This window comes from Parasteatoda tepidariorum, chromosome 4 (assembly GCF_043381705.1).
Source record: "Parasteatoda tepidariorum isolate YZ-2023 chromosome 4, CAS_Ptep_4.0, whole genome shotgun sequence".
Classification (NCBI taxonomy): Eukaryota; Metazoa; Arthropoda; class Arachnida; order Araneae; family Theridiidae; genus Parasteatoda; species Parasteatoda tepidariorum.
Genome location: NC_092207.1, coordinates 23442290 through 23461190, shown reverse-complemented (window position 1 = coordinate 23461190; position 18901 = coordinate 23442290). Strand labels below are relative to the sequence as shown.

The following is an 18901-nucleotide window of genomic DNA, read 5'->3' as shown; positions in this document are numbered from 1 at the left end:
CTGATCACATTGCCACAGTCATGCCGTTAGGTATGAATTTTTGGAGCCTGGTTGACGGATCATGGGTTAGAATCCCCATGCCATCTGACTAATCATTGGAGGTTTTCGTGGTTTTTCTCTCTCACCATGTAACGCAAATGTAGGCTAGTTCCGTCAAAAAGTCCTCCACGAAGGCTAGCTTGTCCCAATGATTTATCTAGGAGTTCCCTTGTTTTCTGGGTTGGGTTCAAAATTACATGACTGCGGATGAACATTGATAGTCAAAAACTCAAAATTGAGTTAGCTGTTCAATTAAGCAAATTGTTTCAATTAAGCAAATGAAATTAAACTAATTGTTTTGAATGAAATCAAAATAAAGGTTAATCCTTTATTTTGATTGAAATTATTTCCTATTGAAATTATTTCCTATTGAAATTATTCCCTATTGAAATTATTTCCTTAAAGAGGGGAGAAATATAATTAGCTTAGCTCGGACCATTCAAACTTTTTTGTTGTTTCGAATCAGTTTACATATTGATTAAATAACTATATTGGAATCATCTATATCTGATGGGATTTAGTTATTCTTTGGAATATTCACTATCCTTTGAAACATTACACTTAAATTAAATATGTCAAGTATTTTTTCCTTTGTTTCAGTGTCATTAAACACTTTACATTATTTTTCTTCTTGTTTCTATTAATATTTGAAACGCTAAGAGTTTTTTTTTTCGTATTTGTTGTTTGTTATATAACCTATAATGTGGCAGATGCAAACATACGGAAAGCAAAGAAGAAGAAAAATGACTAGAAGCAAAAATAAACTAAATAATGTTTCAAAAAAGCAATATTTATATATTTTTTTAAATAATATAATTTTTACATCATTGGTTTTATTTAAATTTTTTGTTCGGAAGGGAAAATTAAAAACATAAGTAAACAGTATCGTTCAGAAAGGGAATATAAAGAAACTTCGATAACTGCACCCCACAAAAAATCATTTTATTAATAAAAATTTAAAAAAAAGAAAATACTGCACTTTTAATCTTTGTAAAAGAATAAAAGAAACGTTAAAGATAGTAGAAACGTATTATGGACAAACCAAACAAAATATAATTTTATCAATTAACATTTTTAAAGAAGAAGGAAGTTCAATGATATTTGTATGCTTTTATTTTTGAGAGCAGTTCAAAATTTATCTGTAAAAAGTGTCTTTGTAAATCATTTTAATTCCCAACCATTAAAATATTTGTAATAAAAACAGTCAATCATAAGAGATAGATAGTATTGTTAAATTTGGAAAGAGCCCAATCTTTGCTTTATGTTATGGAAATCATATTTTAACTTTGAATTCTGAAACTTCGACTGTTTAGATATCATTTATCAACTGAAGAAAAAAAAAAGAGGTTCTTAGGGCAAAAGAAAAAGAATTTATGAAAATAAGCATTTATCATATCACTCACTCAAATTGATAAGGACATTATATCGAACAATCTTTTTATCTAGGAATTCAGGGCAATTTCGATATGTCAAAATGAATTACAAAAGGCCATCGGTGGTTCACAAAGATTTTAACTTCTAATCGTCTGCCAAACTGACTCTTTGCCAAAAATTGACAAAAGGGAGAAGGCAAACGCTGCGTAAACGATAACAGCTGTAAAAAGTGTCTTAGTGAAGAATACGATGGCATCTGTACCCTTTCTTCTGTAATTAGACAATGAGCCAAGGGATTTGCGGCGAATACAAAATCCAGGGAAATTTATACTCGTTTGATATTATCATTGATAATTCACAGAAACAATTCGAATGCAGCCAATATTGTTCTAAAAAGGATACACTGGGACTAAGTTTGATTGTTCTCAGCTGATTATAGTATATAGTGTGCATTGAATGAAATAAAGGTAAGATCGTAATCGTATAAAACTATTTAATTTTGGAAAGAATAATAATAATAAAAAAAATCTAGGCAATAATATATGAACGATTTTGTCAATTCGTTTAGCTTAAGCGCATTGTTTATTTTACTTTTATTTATAATAAAAAAATTCATAACTTTGATTTTCAGTTAGAGTTGAGTAAAACCTCCAAATTATAATCACAAAAAAATTTTCTCAGGCAAGATTTTAATGACATGCTAAAAATTATTATTATTATTTTTTTTTTCTTTTTCAAAATATATCACGTTTTTTACGCAAAATTTGCAGTGGAAAAATGAAACAAAAGTTAATGATTAGTGCATAAGAAATAGTTAAAACCAGTAAATAAAAATACTTAAGGGACAATTTAATAATATGATTGACTATTGATTATATTTTTTAATGCTTGTGAAATTTTATTATTTTACCTAATACAGTTGGAAAAATATTAATTTCTTGAATAACAAACCAAGAGATTTTAATTTTTTAAAATAAAAATACTGTGTAGCCTGCGTAAGTTGACGGATTAGTGGTCAACTTTGACAGGTGGTCAACATAGAGAGGGATGTATCGATTTTCTTCGTCATTTCTTATATAATATTATCTGTATGTATACCATGTAATATACATTGTTCATATTTTCATATATTTCCTGCATATTACACGACTATAGAAATAAATATAATAAAGTTTCTTTTTCTGCGTGAACTAACATTCACTTTTATTAAACAAATTTTATTTATCATGTATCCCTTTTAATTTCAGAAATAAGAATATTTACATATTTAATTCAAATTGGTTTTATAAATTTAATACTAAATTGATGAGTTTACAAAATTCGTTGAGCATATTTTTTTAGTAATGCAATTTGGTATAAATATAGTTTTTCATATATCAATGTACCAGAGGATGTATGCAATTAAAAAACTTAACAGTAGGGGAGAGTGGGATCAATTGTAAAATTTTTTACTTAACTATTTTTAACTAACAAAAAATCCAATATATTATTAGTATTAATTGACAGACGAGTAAAGTAGACTATCCTCTACTAGAAAAAAAATTAAATACCTGATTTTAAATATTATTATATTAGTTATTAACAATTTTTGACAGTCGTGCACTTGTTACAATTGTCCCCACTTACGGGGTCAATTGTAACAGTTCATAAATTCAACTAAAACATAGTTAATTATACATATTATCATAGTTGTGATATATTTTTTTATTGATCAAAATAGTAGTGATATTTTAGGAGTAAAAATAATAATGAGCAGAGACCTAAAGGGTTAAACTTTTAACTTTAAGGGGTTAAAAATTTTAATTTATGCTGTGAAAGGTGACAAATAAAATAATGCACATGCAACATAATATAAATGATATAGGAAACTATTGGTGGTTCTTAAAGAGTTAAGTAATGGTTTGTAAACATAAGATTATTTATTTTCAGCTGTTGCAATCGTCCCTTTACTTATTGTTACAATCGTCCCCAAGACACCATTTCAGCTTCATTTGTTAAAAACAATGATAGTTAATTAACAAAACTAATCTTTTTTTTAATTTTTGAAATGTTAATTAAGGTGTCCACTTACATATTCGGTTAATAATTTTTATTTGTTTAAACAAAATTACTTTGTTACAATATAATATTCTAATACCAAAAAAAGTACTTACGTAGCGTGAAAACATCTTTTGTGATGTAACTCTTTCAAAAGTACATAAAAATGGTTGCCAGCAGGGGTGTACATGTAGATTTATAAAATACACCTTGTGCGCAACCTAGGAACCAAATCTAGAGCCCGACACTCGAATTTTTTGCTCTGTTACAATTGACCCCACTCTCCCCTATATTTATTTCACCATTTTGAAATTTATTTCGTTAAACTTACAAACATATTAGTTACATAAGCTCTCATAAGTTTCTCCTACCGAAAATTCATAAAGAGGTTTGGGTTAGCTTTTTTTTATTATTTTGCTAATTTAGAGAAATTTTAATCTGTGTCATAATAATTATCTGAAATACTTCTTATTTCCGGTCAACTTATGAAGGGTTTAGAATAGCATTCAATAACTCACCTATATAAATTCGACTTATTTCAGGTTCAACATACAAGAAAGACAGGTGGTTAGATTATAATGGCTTTCCTCTCTTTTATTACTGTTTTTAAATTCGGTTCTCAACAATAGAGATCAAGTTAGAGAGGTTGTCAACTTATGGAGGTGTCGAATTTGAAAATGTTTCAGTGTGTTTAAAACTTGATTCACAAAAAATTAAGAAAATTATGTAAACGGACAGATTATCTAGTGTTATAACAATCTCATTAACATGTACAGGAAAAAAATATTTAGTTAATTTTTTAAAAATAAATATTACTGATTAATCGTTTCTAATTAAACTACTTTTCTTACTTTAGATGAAACGATTTTGTATTTAATTAACGAATGAAATAGCTGCTTTTCGATAAACTATATTTTTCATTAGGGGTTTTCGCCCTTATTTACTACTAAGCAATTTAATTTTGACAAATTGCTGTTGAAAGATTAACTAGCAATAAAAGCACAAGGTACTTTTATTTATGTATGTATGTATATTTAATTCTGAGGCGAGGCTTCATATAGTTTTTCCGATGATTTAAAATAAAATCCTTCCTATAGAAAGGAAGATTCGTTTATTTTTAAAATTTTTTATAGGGTTTGTTTATTAAGGATAGAAAAAAAGTAGAATGTACATTCAAATAATTTAAAACAAAAAGTCCGTATTTTTGACCCAAACAAAACAGAAAAGAACACTTCTATTTGAAGTAATTCAGGTAGAAAAGGGCTAAACGAAAAAGCTGTAAGTATTTTATTTCAGCGTTTAAGTCCGACAGATTAACTAATAAATTTTCTCGAACAGTTTTTGATAAATTTATGGACGGGAGAATGACTTTTCAATATATATTTATTGCAATTTTAGGCTTCGTTTGACAGCTTCATTCATTCTTCGACGTTTGTGATTCAACTACATCTAGAAAAAAGAACTTTTTGTAACAAGTGGAGAAAAATATAAGTTTATTCATCTACACCTGTAGACAAGAATTCTTAGAATATGATTTGGCTTGTAGTTTTTTGAAGCAACACCTGCCTTATCTTTTTAAGTGTTTATTTTTATTTAAAAATGCAAACTATTTTAATTCTTTTAAATAAATATACTTTTAATTTTCAGAATTAGTGTCAAGACGCAACTTGAAATCAAAATTACATGGTGGCGCTGAATTTTTTTGCCATCAATCAAATTTATATGTTTTAAAATTCTGTGATTATTCATATTTTCCATAACTGAACTTATTGTCAAAAATCGATAAAAAAATAGCTTTATGAACAATGTTTTAAAAATAGGAATCAAAAAATCCTCCAATTTTTTTCCGTATATTCTATTAAAATACGCATAAATTCAAAACGAATACATAACTCAGAGATAAAGTAATAAAATAAATTTATTTAAAACAATTTGACGACCATTTTCCTTTAATTGCTCTTTTTTGCTTTTAACTTTTCTTAATTTTTTTTAAAGATATCTGTAACTTTTCCCTCTTTTTTTTTTTTTTTTTTTTTTTTTTTTTTTTTTTNTTTTTTTTTTTTTTTTTTTTAAAGAGTTCTATAAGTTTTGCTGCTACTAGAGTTCTGTCATTTTTCCCGCTAAAAAATAGTTAGTATTAAATAGGGTTTTTTCTTTCAATCTAAAATACGACTATTATGTATGGAGCATTTGAGCTTTTTTCTGAAAAACAATGTAACAATTAATATTAAGCACAATAATTTTACAGAACTAGGAGGCTCCGCCCCCTGTTCGCTTCGCAGATCAGTGCCCGTAAATGCTTCTCATTCATCATTGAAGATCAAAGGGAAACAACAGTTTATTTCCATTTTTTTCTCCAAAAATTACTATTGCATTTTGAGGATTACTAAGTTTTGGCAAATCAATTGCAAAGAAATGAGGTTCGTTCACCCTGAGAGTTATTACACAGTAAAGATAGGCCATGCTGTGAAAAACAATTCCTGTCGGTTTCCAACGTTTTTTTTTTCCTTCAGAATCAGATTTTATGAACAAAAACAGTTCTCCCCCTTGATCTTCTTAAAAACGTTTTTTTAAAATTGATAAAAAAGATTATTTTGTTTATAAAATTATTAAAATTTTATATAGGCCCATATAGTTAATATGTTGATCGTAGCGCAATGAAAAAATAGCTGGATTTGAAAAAAATCTGCTGAACTAGAAAAATTTTTTCAACTTACGAATACAGAATGTGCGATACAATAAGAAGTTATAATGAATATATGAAAGTTATTTTTTGTTAACAATACGATAACCTTATCATATAACAGTTAGCATTGAAAGCAGTCTTTATCTTTATCTAGTTACAATATTTTTTAAAAATTTTGATATAAATGCTAAGATTTATATCTCATCTAATCTCTCTCTTATTTTTTATTTTATTTATTTACTGTTTTTTTTTCTTGTTTCTTTTGACAACGAGTCAAGAGCAAGCTTATGAAAAGAAAATCACGAGAGTGATAAATTTTCCTACAATAATGGATAAATAATTACTATTTAAAGAAAAAAATTGAAAAAAAACCCCACTTAAAATTGCAATAATTTTCAAACAAATAGGAGTTCGGAAAAAAAAACTCTTGTTAAATTTAGAATTCAAAAAGTTCTCTCAAATTCTAATCAAATTACAACTCTGTAGCACCCTTTCGGCGGAAAGTAGATCGACCAAAATTGATTTTTACTACAAGTTAAACAGTTAATAGCACTTGAACTAATAATCGAATCTTAATTTTTTTTTTCATTCCATCGAACTCCTGGCAGATTTTTCTACACATTTCTTAAATTTCTAAGTTATAGACAGTAAAGCAAAATGGAACGTAAAGCGAAAAAAATAAATAAATAAATAAATAAAAAAAGTGAGGAAAAATACCCCCTACCCCCAAAAAAAGCTCTTCATAAGACAATAACTTACCAACAAATTGGAATATTAAACAAATTTTTGAAAAATTATTTATGGTTATATTAAACAAATATGGCCCTCTCTGCATGCCAAATATTAATTCTGCAGTTGCATTCAGCAGAGCGGGGCCCGTATGGAAATTTTTCCAACAATATTTAGCAGTTAATTATCCTCGAACTAATAATAGAATGTTAGTTTTTTTTAATTTATCCGCTATTTCTGTACACTTTTATACACAGCTTCGTAAATTCAAGTTTCTAAGTCCTATGGTTAGTTACCGCGCAGCAAAACAAAATGTAACCTTAACTTGAACACTTAAAACATTGGCGTCGACGGCCCTTACGATTGTTTAATGTAGAGGAATACATTTAACAAATTTAACATATCAGTATTAAACAGTGTTAAAATAACATATCTGTTAATAAAGATTCCATTTGGACAATTGTCAACAATTTTTTATGTGCAGCTTGCAGTTAAATAAATGTGATATTACTCGACGAGGTTAAACTGTCACTCTGCGAATTTATGGGAATCTCGTTGATATGCAACTATTTCCGATTCTGAAGCTTACATTCCAGACAGAAATATTTTTTTTTTCTTGTCTAAAATTCAATTACTTTACAGTTAAAAGTAGCCATTTCTCTCGTTTAGAAATAAAATAATGAAAATTAAGGAAACCCAGTTTACCTTTTTAGGACTTCCGTTTTTTTCATTTTTAAATATTAGATCATAATTTTTTTTTTTTTAAATATTGCATTAATTTTTTTTTTTTTAAAGTTTGGTTTTGCTGTTTGAGGTCCGAACCCGAAGGCTTTAAATCCGAGGCGGAGTCTGAGTAAGAATTTATTGTGCCCAATACCGTGATTTTAAATAGATGATAAAGGCCGAAATTCCGTGAAAGAGTAAAACCAAAACTTGCGAAGAGAAATGCCAAATGAAATATATTATTGACACTAGCGGTTATAACGCATAAGTTCAAAACTTTTAAAAGCATATATTTGAGATTCTATTATTATCTAGTATTTCTTCACTTGGATTTATATTATGTATTTATGGGAAAAAGTCAATTACAAATATCTAATACGACACTTCTGAAATTAATGATATTAACGATGACAATAGACAATTTCTTACAAAGTATTTGTCACATCAGAAATGACACTTGGCGTTTTTTTTTAATAAGGTGAGCTAGCAGATCATTTTACAGTAGAAATCATTGAAAGAAAACAGGCCAAGTAAAGTCTTTCAAGGTGTAGGGTTACGCAACTTCAACATTTGATATTATGTGAATATCATTTTATTTGCGGTGAGATCGAGGTATACTAATAAAATATTAAACATAATCCTTGATAAACGTATTTTTAGCAAGTTTATAGAGTTTAGAGAATATATATTAGTTTGAAATTTATATAATTTGTTTCATTAGGGAGCACAATTACAATAAATTGACGATGTGGCTCAAGGGATAGAGCGTTGACATCCCAATGCGGTTTCCCAGGTTCGAATCCCAACGGTGGCAGATTGATACGAATTCTGCTCGCACCTACTACAGTGCTAACGTGAAATATTCTCAGTGGTAGACGGATCGTGGATAAGAATTCCCTTGCCATTTGGTTAACCGTAGGAGGTTTACGTGGTTTTCCTCTACATGTAACGCAAATGAGGTATAGTTCCATCATAAAGTCCTCCATTAAGGCTAGTTTGTCTCACTGCTTGATCCGTAAACTCCCTTGTCTTCTGGATTGGGATCAGAATTACAAAGCTATTGATAGTCGCCAACTCAAAATTGGGTGGGCTGTTCATCGCCGGTTATGAAATAAAATAAAATAAATTAATGATGAGAGTGAACAAATCATTTAGTGAGATGACTAATACCCAAATCTTTACTGAAAATTTCCTAAAAAATTGAAATATTTATTATTTTTTTCTTCCTCTTTATGAAATAATGATAATTAAAATAGTTTGGATTGTTCAGACTTTTTGAATAATGTAGGTATTAATTCTGTTTAATAATGCAAAATAATTACGTTATAAATTACGTTATATATGTAAAATAATCACGTATTAAATTAGTACATGCATTCTTGAAAAGGAAAACATAAAATCAACAATCACACCAATTAAGTAAATATTATTATAAAACTTACGATATAATATTTCACGCAAGTATACCTTTGTCTTCTAAGTTTCATTCAATATCACAAGGCAAAAAAAAGTTTAATTGCCTGTGTCACACATCCGCTATATGGTTTAGCTAAATAATAATAACACAATAAATAATTTAACACATCTTTGATGTGACGCTTATCGTCACTCAAAATTAAAATCAAGAGAAAGGGCTAAAATTAGATTTCTAGAACATTTCAGAGTCTTCGATTAAATAAAACTACCGTGGGATTGCTAAATCGGGTTAATATAGTTATGTTATTTCTTAAATTGTTTAAATAATAAAATGTTAATTGTTAAAAGCAAGTCTTCTATTTATTCTTTATCTAATTTTATCAAAAACGCCACATTAAATACTTTGTTTAAATTTGTTTCAATTGTTTTTTTTTATACGTATTCCTTGTATCTTCCAAGATTAGGTATCAAAATTTAGAAGATGGAAAAAATATGTATATAAAGCACAAATTAAGTATTATAGTTTTTTTTACTCCTCTTTTTAAGACTAAATGAACTCATCTATTTTTTGAAAGTTATTTTTTATTGATTTTGTCGGTTATTGTATATTGAAAAGCATATTTTACCAATGAACACATTAAAAACTATTTGAGAAAATTTAGCCTTTAATCTGACGGATCATTACGACGAAAAAAGAATTTTCAATATTTTTTCAGTTATCTTTTTTTTTTAAACTGAATTATTCTTTAGACAGAAAAATATTTTTGGTTTTCTTTAGATCGAAAATACGAAAAACTTTTTAAAATTTTATGTTTATTTTTTTTCCATTTTTTAATAACAAATTCGAATCCATTTTTATTCTTTTTTATTTTCAAACGATTTTTTTAAATAAAAGGGGGAAAAAAAACGAAGCTTTAAAATTAAAAAAGTGATAATATACTTCCTGCTTGTGTTTTATTAACATAATCAAGTTTCTAAAATTCTCTCTAAACAGATTTATGAACAAGTTGCAATAAAAGGATGATGTTCTTTTCTATTTTCTTTATATTTCCTCCAATCTAGTAACTTTTGTTCTTGCCTTTTTTTTTTATCTAACTTCCTAATAATAAAATAAATAAAGCATGCCCACCCACACATTTTGTTCCGTTCGGTGCAGCAAATCGAGCATTTTACTGTTTCACTCTTTGCTGCTCGCTGGTTTAATGAATTCTATTCAAGCGAAGCCACGATTTCTAAATATACCTATATCCCCTTGAATGAGCCCGAGAAAGCATTTTACAGCTATAATAGATTCGCCCGACCTTCAACAGGTGAAAGTAGGGCTGGCTGCACTGCCGGCATTTCGGTTTCCGATGTTCGTAACGGGTAGAAACTTCATCATCATCGACTGGAATATATTTTATTTTTATTTCGTTCTTATAGTGGCTAGCTCTCCGTGGTTCATTCGATTCTTCCAAACTAGAATAACGAAGAAGTAAGACTTGTTTTTATTGGAAGCGTTTTTTATGTGCTTGTTTACTTAATCAAAGATCGTGTGTAAATTAATTTCGTTATAATAAGTAGGTGAGTAAATTTTTTGTAAATATCATTAACTGATCTTGAATATCGTGGAGTAAAATTTTGTTATCTACTGCAAAATTTATCGATTTATAGTATCTACAAATTTTTTTTTGAATAATTTTGTTTTACATTTCCTTTGTAATACGCATTTCAATTTATTTCTACTCTTTACGAGAGTGTATATTGTATTCTTTTAATAATTGTAATTCGCTATGACTTTTTTTAATGGTTTTATATTTTAGAATCAGTAAAATAATTTTTAAATTCATTTTTTAAAATTTATAATTTTCCTAGCAAAATTTTTATTTAATCATTTATTTTTGCTGTTTCAAAGCAATAAAAACAATGTCAATACAAAATTTCACTTTAATGAAAAAAGGTATAGGTTAACTCTGAGCATCTGGTCTGGTAAAAAAAAAAACTTTATTTAATTTTTATTCAGTTTCAAAAGCTAAAAAAATAAATTATGAATGACTGCATTTTTACGTGAAGACTGAGTGTAGTGGAGAGGAAAGGGCGTTAACTCGGTGTCTATGTCCATTCGACTCCTAAGAGAATTAAAAAATTTCAAGTCTATTCTGATTATTTTTTAATCTATTCCGTTTATAAATGAAATATTTATCCAATAAATATTGGGTTCAAGCAAAATATATTATAATAATAATATATTTAGCTAATACTGATTTTCAAACAAATTTAATATCGAAATTTTCGGTCATTCCAATTTAAATAATAAAAGAATATTAGTTGGAAATATAATTTTTTTCTTTCTAATTTTCATTTTCATTTACACCAAAATGAATTTGAAATCAGTGTTTAGACTTTTATAAATACGAATAATATTCTCCAGGCTTTTTTTCTTTAAGTTTTAATTGGCATTTTTCGCTCCTGCAGCGATTAAACATATTTTTCGGGGCATCTAATCGAGTAGTTTGTTCCTCGCATGTTGCACGCCACTGAATGAGGAGCGAACGGCATTTCCAAGAAGTGTTATGGTCCTGAAATATAAGGCCCACGGTGGACTGATTGTAAGATACAGTTCCCAGTAAATCACCGAAGTCAATCATCATTGACTGCGGTCAGTGAGCAGGTGGGGTGACCGCTTTGATCAGTCAGTGAAATGACCTAGAGTGCGCAGTATCGGTCCTCGTTAAATTGTTCTACCGTTAAATGCTCGACTTCACGCGCAGATCATCTGACTCCCAAAGTGGGGGAGCGATCCCCTTTGCACAGGATCAAAATAATGATGATAGCATGTCTTCGGATCACCCTCTCTTATGTTTCCCAAATCATCACACTAGAGCTGCTCATTGTGCAGCTCTAGGGTGACACACATAAATACGACTACTAAAATATTTAGACCAATCTCTATACATAATAAATTGCAAGGGTCGCCTCCGCTGTTGCTGTATTGGGTGTTCAAACTTAACGCTACATTTTATTTTTTTGCTCAAAACTATAAGACTTAAAAACTTTAAATTATTAAGGTGTGTACAGGAATTACAATGGAATAAAAAAAGATACGATAATTAGTTCTAGAATTATTAAATGTTCAACATGTTAGAAAAAATACCATAAAACCATGGCTGTAAAATATCAGGTGATATATTACCAGGCTGTAAAATATCACGTGAATCAAGCAACGAATTTTAATGAAGCCGTATTTTTAAAATTCAATTTCTCAGGAACTATTCGACTGATTTGGTTCAAATTTTGTATTTTGCCATGTAAAACTACATCCTTTAAAACGATGTAACTTTTTTTTTTTACATTACAATTCAAAATTTTTCCGACTGTTATTAAATAAAATAATAAAAAATGATATAGGTTCACTAAAAATTATATTTTGCGTGGAATTATCTTTAGACAAAAGGGTTTCATAGTTGTGTGTAATTTTTTTTTTATTTCGTTTAAAATGTTCTCGAGACATGACGAAATACGCATAAAAATAAAATTAACATTAAGGGCTCCTGATCAAACTATGGGAACTATATTTTCCAGATTCCGGCTACCCCCCATATTTTGGAGGGTTAGAAATTAGAAATCGACAAAAAGAAAAAAGAAAAAAAAAGGAATGTTTATTCTGAGAAGGTTTGTTTTTGCGTCTGATTTTGTAACTTAAAATATCGTCTGCACTAATTAATCAGCGTATTTGAGATCACTTCCTTGAAACATTAAGATTAAGTCCTAGAACGTGAAGGTCCAATCATTATTAGATCAAAAATTACACAGGGTAATTCGTTTTTTTTTTTCTTTTTTTTTTTGCTTGCATTGTTTGTATGAAAGTATGTACTGTTTTAGCTACCATAGAATGTCTTATACTAGTGAATTTTGAGATTCGTTTGTTTCACAATTATCATTTAAGAATTTTAAAAACATTTGTTATTCTTGCGGTAATCATTAGTATGTTATTGATGATATAGCATTCTGTATGGGCTCTTTCAAATATTATGTATACGTAACTGCGGAAGGGAATGGGGTTTCGAATCGCTTATTATGTCAAATGGAGAGGTGGTGTATAAGCAACAACACGCTATAACTATCCATTAAAACTGAAAAAAAAATCCTGTAAAAATCACCTAAGTTAAGTTTAGTGGAAGAAATAATTAAATAAACAATAAGGAAAAGCATGGCGAAAGATAGGATTTGCTTTTTTATGCTAATAATAGATAGAGTTCAAAATCATCTAAAATATATTTACGTAATATCTGCACGACCCCTATGTAGATAAAATAACTGAAGCTCAATTTTCTGCCAATAACATTTCAGCGTAAAAGTAAAAGGAGCAATAGTGTTAAAAAATGAAAGAAGTTGGTGAAATGCAGCTTATCAATCAGTTAAGATCCTGTAATGCCGAACTTCTGACAGCACATCTGTGAAAAGTGAATAAAAAAGTGTTATAAACAAATGTGATAAGGTCAATTAACGGGTGCATTTGATTTATGAGTTATTTATTATGAAAAATGAAAAAAAAAATTTTTTTAAAAATGGGGAGTGTAAAACTTAATAACATGCTTTTCGTACGCGAAATTGTTCTACAACAGCGGTTACCAACTGGCGGCTCGCGAACCTATTTTTGTGGCCCGCGAACTAAGATATATTAGTTGTCATTTTTTCTGCGGACAATTTTCGTAAAAAATCTATGTGGGTTTAAAATACTTTTTTTTTCGTTAAAAAAACCCAATTTCTTCGTTTCTGTGAAATTTAAGATCATAATATCCAACTTCCTCTCTTTTTTTTGGTTCACTATATCCACAAAAAATAACATTATATGTATATAGCAACGCACGGGAGTGAACTTTTTGTTCACTATATCCGAGAGTTCACTATAAACCGTGTTCACTATAGCGGGGTCTGGCTATATTTCCAATACTTCTTTGAAGCTTCATTACAGAAAAATAGTTCAAAGGGATAATTTTGATTGTTTAGCAGAGGAAATGTATTTTTATACATATTTAGATAAGGATTTTTTATACATTTTTAAATTATTTTTGCGCTAGACATATTTTAGTCAAACTGATTTACAACCCTACAAGCACAGAATAAGAAAAGCACATTCATAACCAGTGGTTTCAGTTTGTACGTGAACTGAATTTTTTTTCCAACTTTTTTTGGGGGGGGGGGGAGCAGCGGGAAGAGATGGTTTTTATTTCATTTTTAATAGATACAACTTCATAAACTCAAGTTGAAATTAATATGTAAAGCACATTTTATAAAATGTGCTTAATTTTATGGGAAATGAAACAGAGTAAGGCTCTTAATAAATGAGTTCAGCCCCTAAAAAAGCTGCTAAAATAATATAGTGAGCTTCGTTATGTATGTTTTTTTTTTTTTTTTNTTCTTTTTTTTTTTTTTTTTTTTTTGCATTTGAATCACGGTTTATTACAAAATAATCCTATTAACCAAACACCCCACATGTTACGAAACTCGAAACTTACCACTCGACACGACTCTTTTTTCGCAATATCAGCATGTTTGTAAATGATGTTTTATAAAAAGATAGATTTGAAAACTGTGTATAAGTAACTAAAAATTTTTTTTTTAAACTTTAAATGCACAAAAGTATCTTTTTTATGAAGTTTTGTTGTATTCTGAAATCAGATGAATTTAATTAAATGTTTTTTTTTGGGGGGGGGGTGGAGGAAAAGTCTCCATAATCTTTGAGGAGGGATGGGCACTCTTGCTCAACAGTCAAATTTATAGGTAAAGGAAAAAATCTAGTTTTTAGCCATTCTTTAATTTTTTTTAAAAAGTCCTATAGACATTATCTGTTTTGCACCATTTCCCTATAACTACAATACCATAACAATTGTCTTGCTATAATTTCAATGGTCCCCATAACTTTTATTTTATTTAAGCTATACGTTTTTGCCTCATTAGTAAATATCGTGGAAATTTTATTTTTCAAGCTACTTTTTCTTGAAAACAACAGTCATACTAGAAAAAAGAATTTTTTTCTCCCAGAAATCGTTATAGTAAAGAATTAATAGAGAAAAATTAGTTTTTTCAAGGCAGTTAAATCATTTATATGGTCATTACTTGCAAAACGCGTCAATTTTCTCTTCCTCATAGCATATCTAATGATTACAGCGATTCTAAGAAATATTCTTAGAAGCACGAATCTTAGAAATATATAAAATAATGATTAATAAAAAAAAAATGAATATTATTCCAATTTTTTGCAAACTTTAAAACATTAATGAAACGAAAACATTTTTTTATTAAACATTAATGAGAGGAAAACATTATTATTTTTCAAATAAGACATTCTATTTATCAAAAATTAAAGTTCACGTGAACTTTATTTTTTGGAATATCTTCATGGCAAATTTGAAATTAAAACTTTTCTAGGAAGCAAAGATTCTACTCGTGTATGTTTTATTAATATACTTAGTTATTTTAAGCGATGATGATTGGAAATTTTCAGTGGTGGGGGAAAAAAGGAAAAAAAAATTGATTATTTTATGCCACTACAAAGTTTGCATTGTTGAAAGTAATTTTTTTACGAATGATATTAATAATTATGATTAGTAATTATGCTAGTTATGGAAATATCTTACTCATAACCAGAACCGGATTATACCTTTCGTAGGCCCTAGGCATAGCCCTTTTTGGGCCCTCCCCTCCTTCCCCCACTCCTCCCCTCCTTACCCCACTCCTCCCCTCTTTTCAAAATTTATGCTAAAATTTTCTTGCATATTTCTTTTTACATTTTTATTAATATGGATTTTAATTTACAAATTTGTTTATCGAACTTTATCTGCAATACCGACATACTGCCGATATTGCAGTTGATATCGATTTGGAATTCGACAGCATAATAGAAGATTTCGTTGAATCCAAAAATCGCAAAAAAGTAATTTATTAGATCATAAGATTCTGCAAAATAATTTATTACCGAAAAATATTATATTTTTATTTGTATCTTCATAATTTTGTGCAAAATACACTTGTTGTTTTTAAAGCTAAATTATTTTTGTCAACAAATTTTTTTCTCCCAAGTTTTTCGTAGGCCCTAGGCACGTGACTAGTGTGCCTATAGGTTAATCCCGCCCTGCTCATAACTTATCCTCGTTATATATTTAATCTTGCTCAATATACTCCGCATGCAGATATAGTAAAAATCATTGCATTTTAATATTCATTAGTAATTTTTAAACTTTTCCACTAGTTTTAGTTACAGATTTTCCTGCTTGTTTGCATACACAAAATATGGATACTAAAACACTGTCTGTACTACATAAACATTGAAAGTTCATGTAATAACATAAATATTGAAGCAAAAAACATGTGCTCCCTGTCTTCAATTATTCTTTTTACAGTTAAATAAAATTTTAATTACATTTTATTTTCATGCGTAATATGTAAATAGAGCAAGTTTTTTTGCTTTTCTATATATATATTTTTTACAAAATTGAATGTTGATGATTAGTTTAAAAACAGTGCCGAATGTTTAAATGCATGTTATTATTCTCTGAATTTTAGTATATTCAGGATATTGCCATAGGTTTGTTCTAACAAATTTGATTACATTACTGATTTACTTTTCGAAAATTGATCCAAGAACGTAAAACTTAATATTACAAGACACTTTATATTATAAGTATTGCTGCTGTAAAGTAACAAACACCAATTAACAAAACAGAACTCAGAGCAGATTTTATTTAAAATGTCTCGAGTTCTGATTTCTGAAGTTCGAGATTCTGATCAAGCTAAGCACGATCACTTAGTTTGTTTTTCTCTAATTTTTTTTAAAAATTGAGAATATTCTTTTCAGCTGAGACTGTAAAAACCCATTTAAGAAGTTTTGAACAAGTTTTGAAATAAATTTATAAAACTCGTGTCGTATTTTCTGTTAGTTAAGATAGTATACTGCCAATTAAAATTAGGTGAATTAAATACAGCAAAAGTGTACGAAATGGCGAATTCAGAAGGTTTTTGATAACTCCACGAAAGTTGTATGCCAACAGAATGTTGGGATACTCTATTCTATTCATCTTATTCGAAAAGCTTCGGGGCTTCAGATTTTCGATCAGTGCAAAATACCTACAAAAGTACCCTTCATATAAAAATCTTCAACCCTTAGATAGATCTAAAATATAACAAAGGAAAGAGAATCGCCGAAAACACTCAGTTTCAAGTTCCAAGTTAGTTTCCAAGTTCTCTGAAAGATGTAAAAAGGTTGTAGAACGTATGACATTTTTATAGGATGCTCAGTAAAGACCGCCTTTCTTATGTATTATTTAAGATTCCTTATCAAAATAGAAATAAAAAAAAGTACGGGTCGCAAATTCCCTTAATAGAAAAACTTCAAGTCCTTAGGTTGACATAAAAATTGATGAAGGAAAGGGTTTCACAGAAAAATCTTTGGAAAAAGTGTATAATTTTATGTTATCATTTTTGATAAGGATTCTTAAAATACACAGGGCAGTCTTTACGGATAATCCAGTATACTTTAAATGAACGTATAATTTGAAAGTGCTGTGTTTTAAATCTACTCCAATATCGGATGACCTTTTTTGACAATCTAAAAGCTTTAGGAAAATGATATACACAGCGTATAGATACACTTTTCTGCGAATGTTTTTATCCTCATCCCAGGTTTGTGTACTTAGTATATGACATTTCTGATAAGATGGCTTTTAACGTTCCTTTCTGCCAGATAACACTCATCTAGTAAAGGTAGGATAAGAAAGTAAACTTGTGATCCACTTCCTGTGGTTGTGCCTGGACTTCGAACAATTTACAGTGGTTTTTGAATCTTAAAACGCGTATCTTTACTCACTATATTACATTCTAATTCTTATGTTGATTACGATCTTGATGTTACGGTAAATTAAAGTTTCCATGAAGAGTAAGTAATGTATACGTCTTTTTAAAGATCTGGTTAAACTATCATGGTAATCGCTGATTTGCTTTAAGTCGTCTGCAAAAAAATAGTAAAGTAAATCGTCTGCAGAATCAAAAGTGGTGTGTTGACGAAACTATTATTTAATCTCGCGCCCAAGAATTAATTTGTTAAAGATGAGTGTTTTGTTCGAATTTGTAATTTAACGCTTACATTTAAGTAAACATACTTGGAAATAATGAGTGAAAATAATTTCCTTTATTTGTGGCTAGTTTCACTTTCCTTTTCATTGTATGCGAAAGTAATTGTTTAACTATAGTTTATTTTCTTAACCGTTGTTGATTAATGTTTCTTAATAGTTTTCCTCGTGTGATCTGAAATGCTTTGCGATGTAACAGTTTATCTTTGTGTTGGACATTTTATGTAAATAAAATGCTTACTTGTTTGTTAAAGTAAATATAATTTTTATTCGATTTGTCGCTATGAGCCAGTGGGTAAAGCTCTGAGTTGTCATTGTGTAGAACAAATGTTCGATTTCTGACTGCTGGGCATGAATCCCACTCAGCTTCAAATCGATGGTCTAACTTGCCTTATTCTAACTTGTCTGATAAATCAAAGCAGCCGAAGCCCACAAAGAGCTGTTGAGTGGTTCTTTATTTTCTTTTAATATTTATAGAATATCTATGTTAAATAATTCATCTCAATTAATTAATTGTTATTCTACGGAAGAAAATATTTCTTCTCTTTCCTTTGAATTTTACATTAAAAAGAAATAGCATGCAACTGTTTTCCATTGTTTTTAAAAGGTGCTTAAAAGTGCTTATTTTCGATTTTCGTTATTTGAAAGCCCTTAAAGGTGCTTTTTTCATTGGGTTTTTTTAAAAAGTGCTTCATTTTATCTTTTCAAAAATGAGATTTTTTTTTCTTTACCATGTCGATTTTCGTCACGGCTTATGCAAAAGCGTGCTTTTTACTTTGTTCTATTCAAT

General features: G+C 28.8%; 1 protein-coding gene across 6 annotated transcripts in view; it reads left to right on the top strand.

Moving 5' to 3' along the window:
- LOC107439518 (axotactin) overlaps positions 1-18901 on the top strand; it is a 95089-nt gene that overhangs the window by 12129 nt on the left and 64059 nt on the right. Inside the window, exon 1 of one of the 6 annotated variants that reach the window (XM_043053322.2) lies at positions 1534-1880. The exons of 2 other annotated variants lie outside the window; for them this stretch is intronic. Coding sequence is in view for 1 of the 4 variants with exons in the window: in XM_043053317.2 (XP_042909251.1) it covers positions 17912-17918 (7 nt within the window). In the remaining 3 variants the exon portion in view is untranslated. Of the gene's footprint in view, positions 1-1533; positions 1881-10393; positions 10568-17781; positions 17919-18901 lie in introns of those variants that run through there. 3 more of the 6 variants (XM_043053321.2, XM_043053319.2, XM_043053317.2) reach the window with 3 other exon arrangements.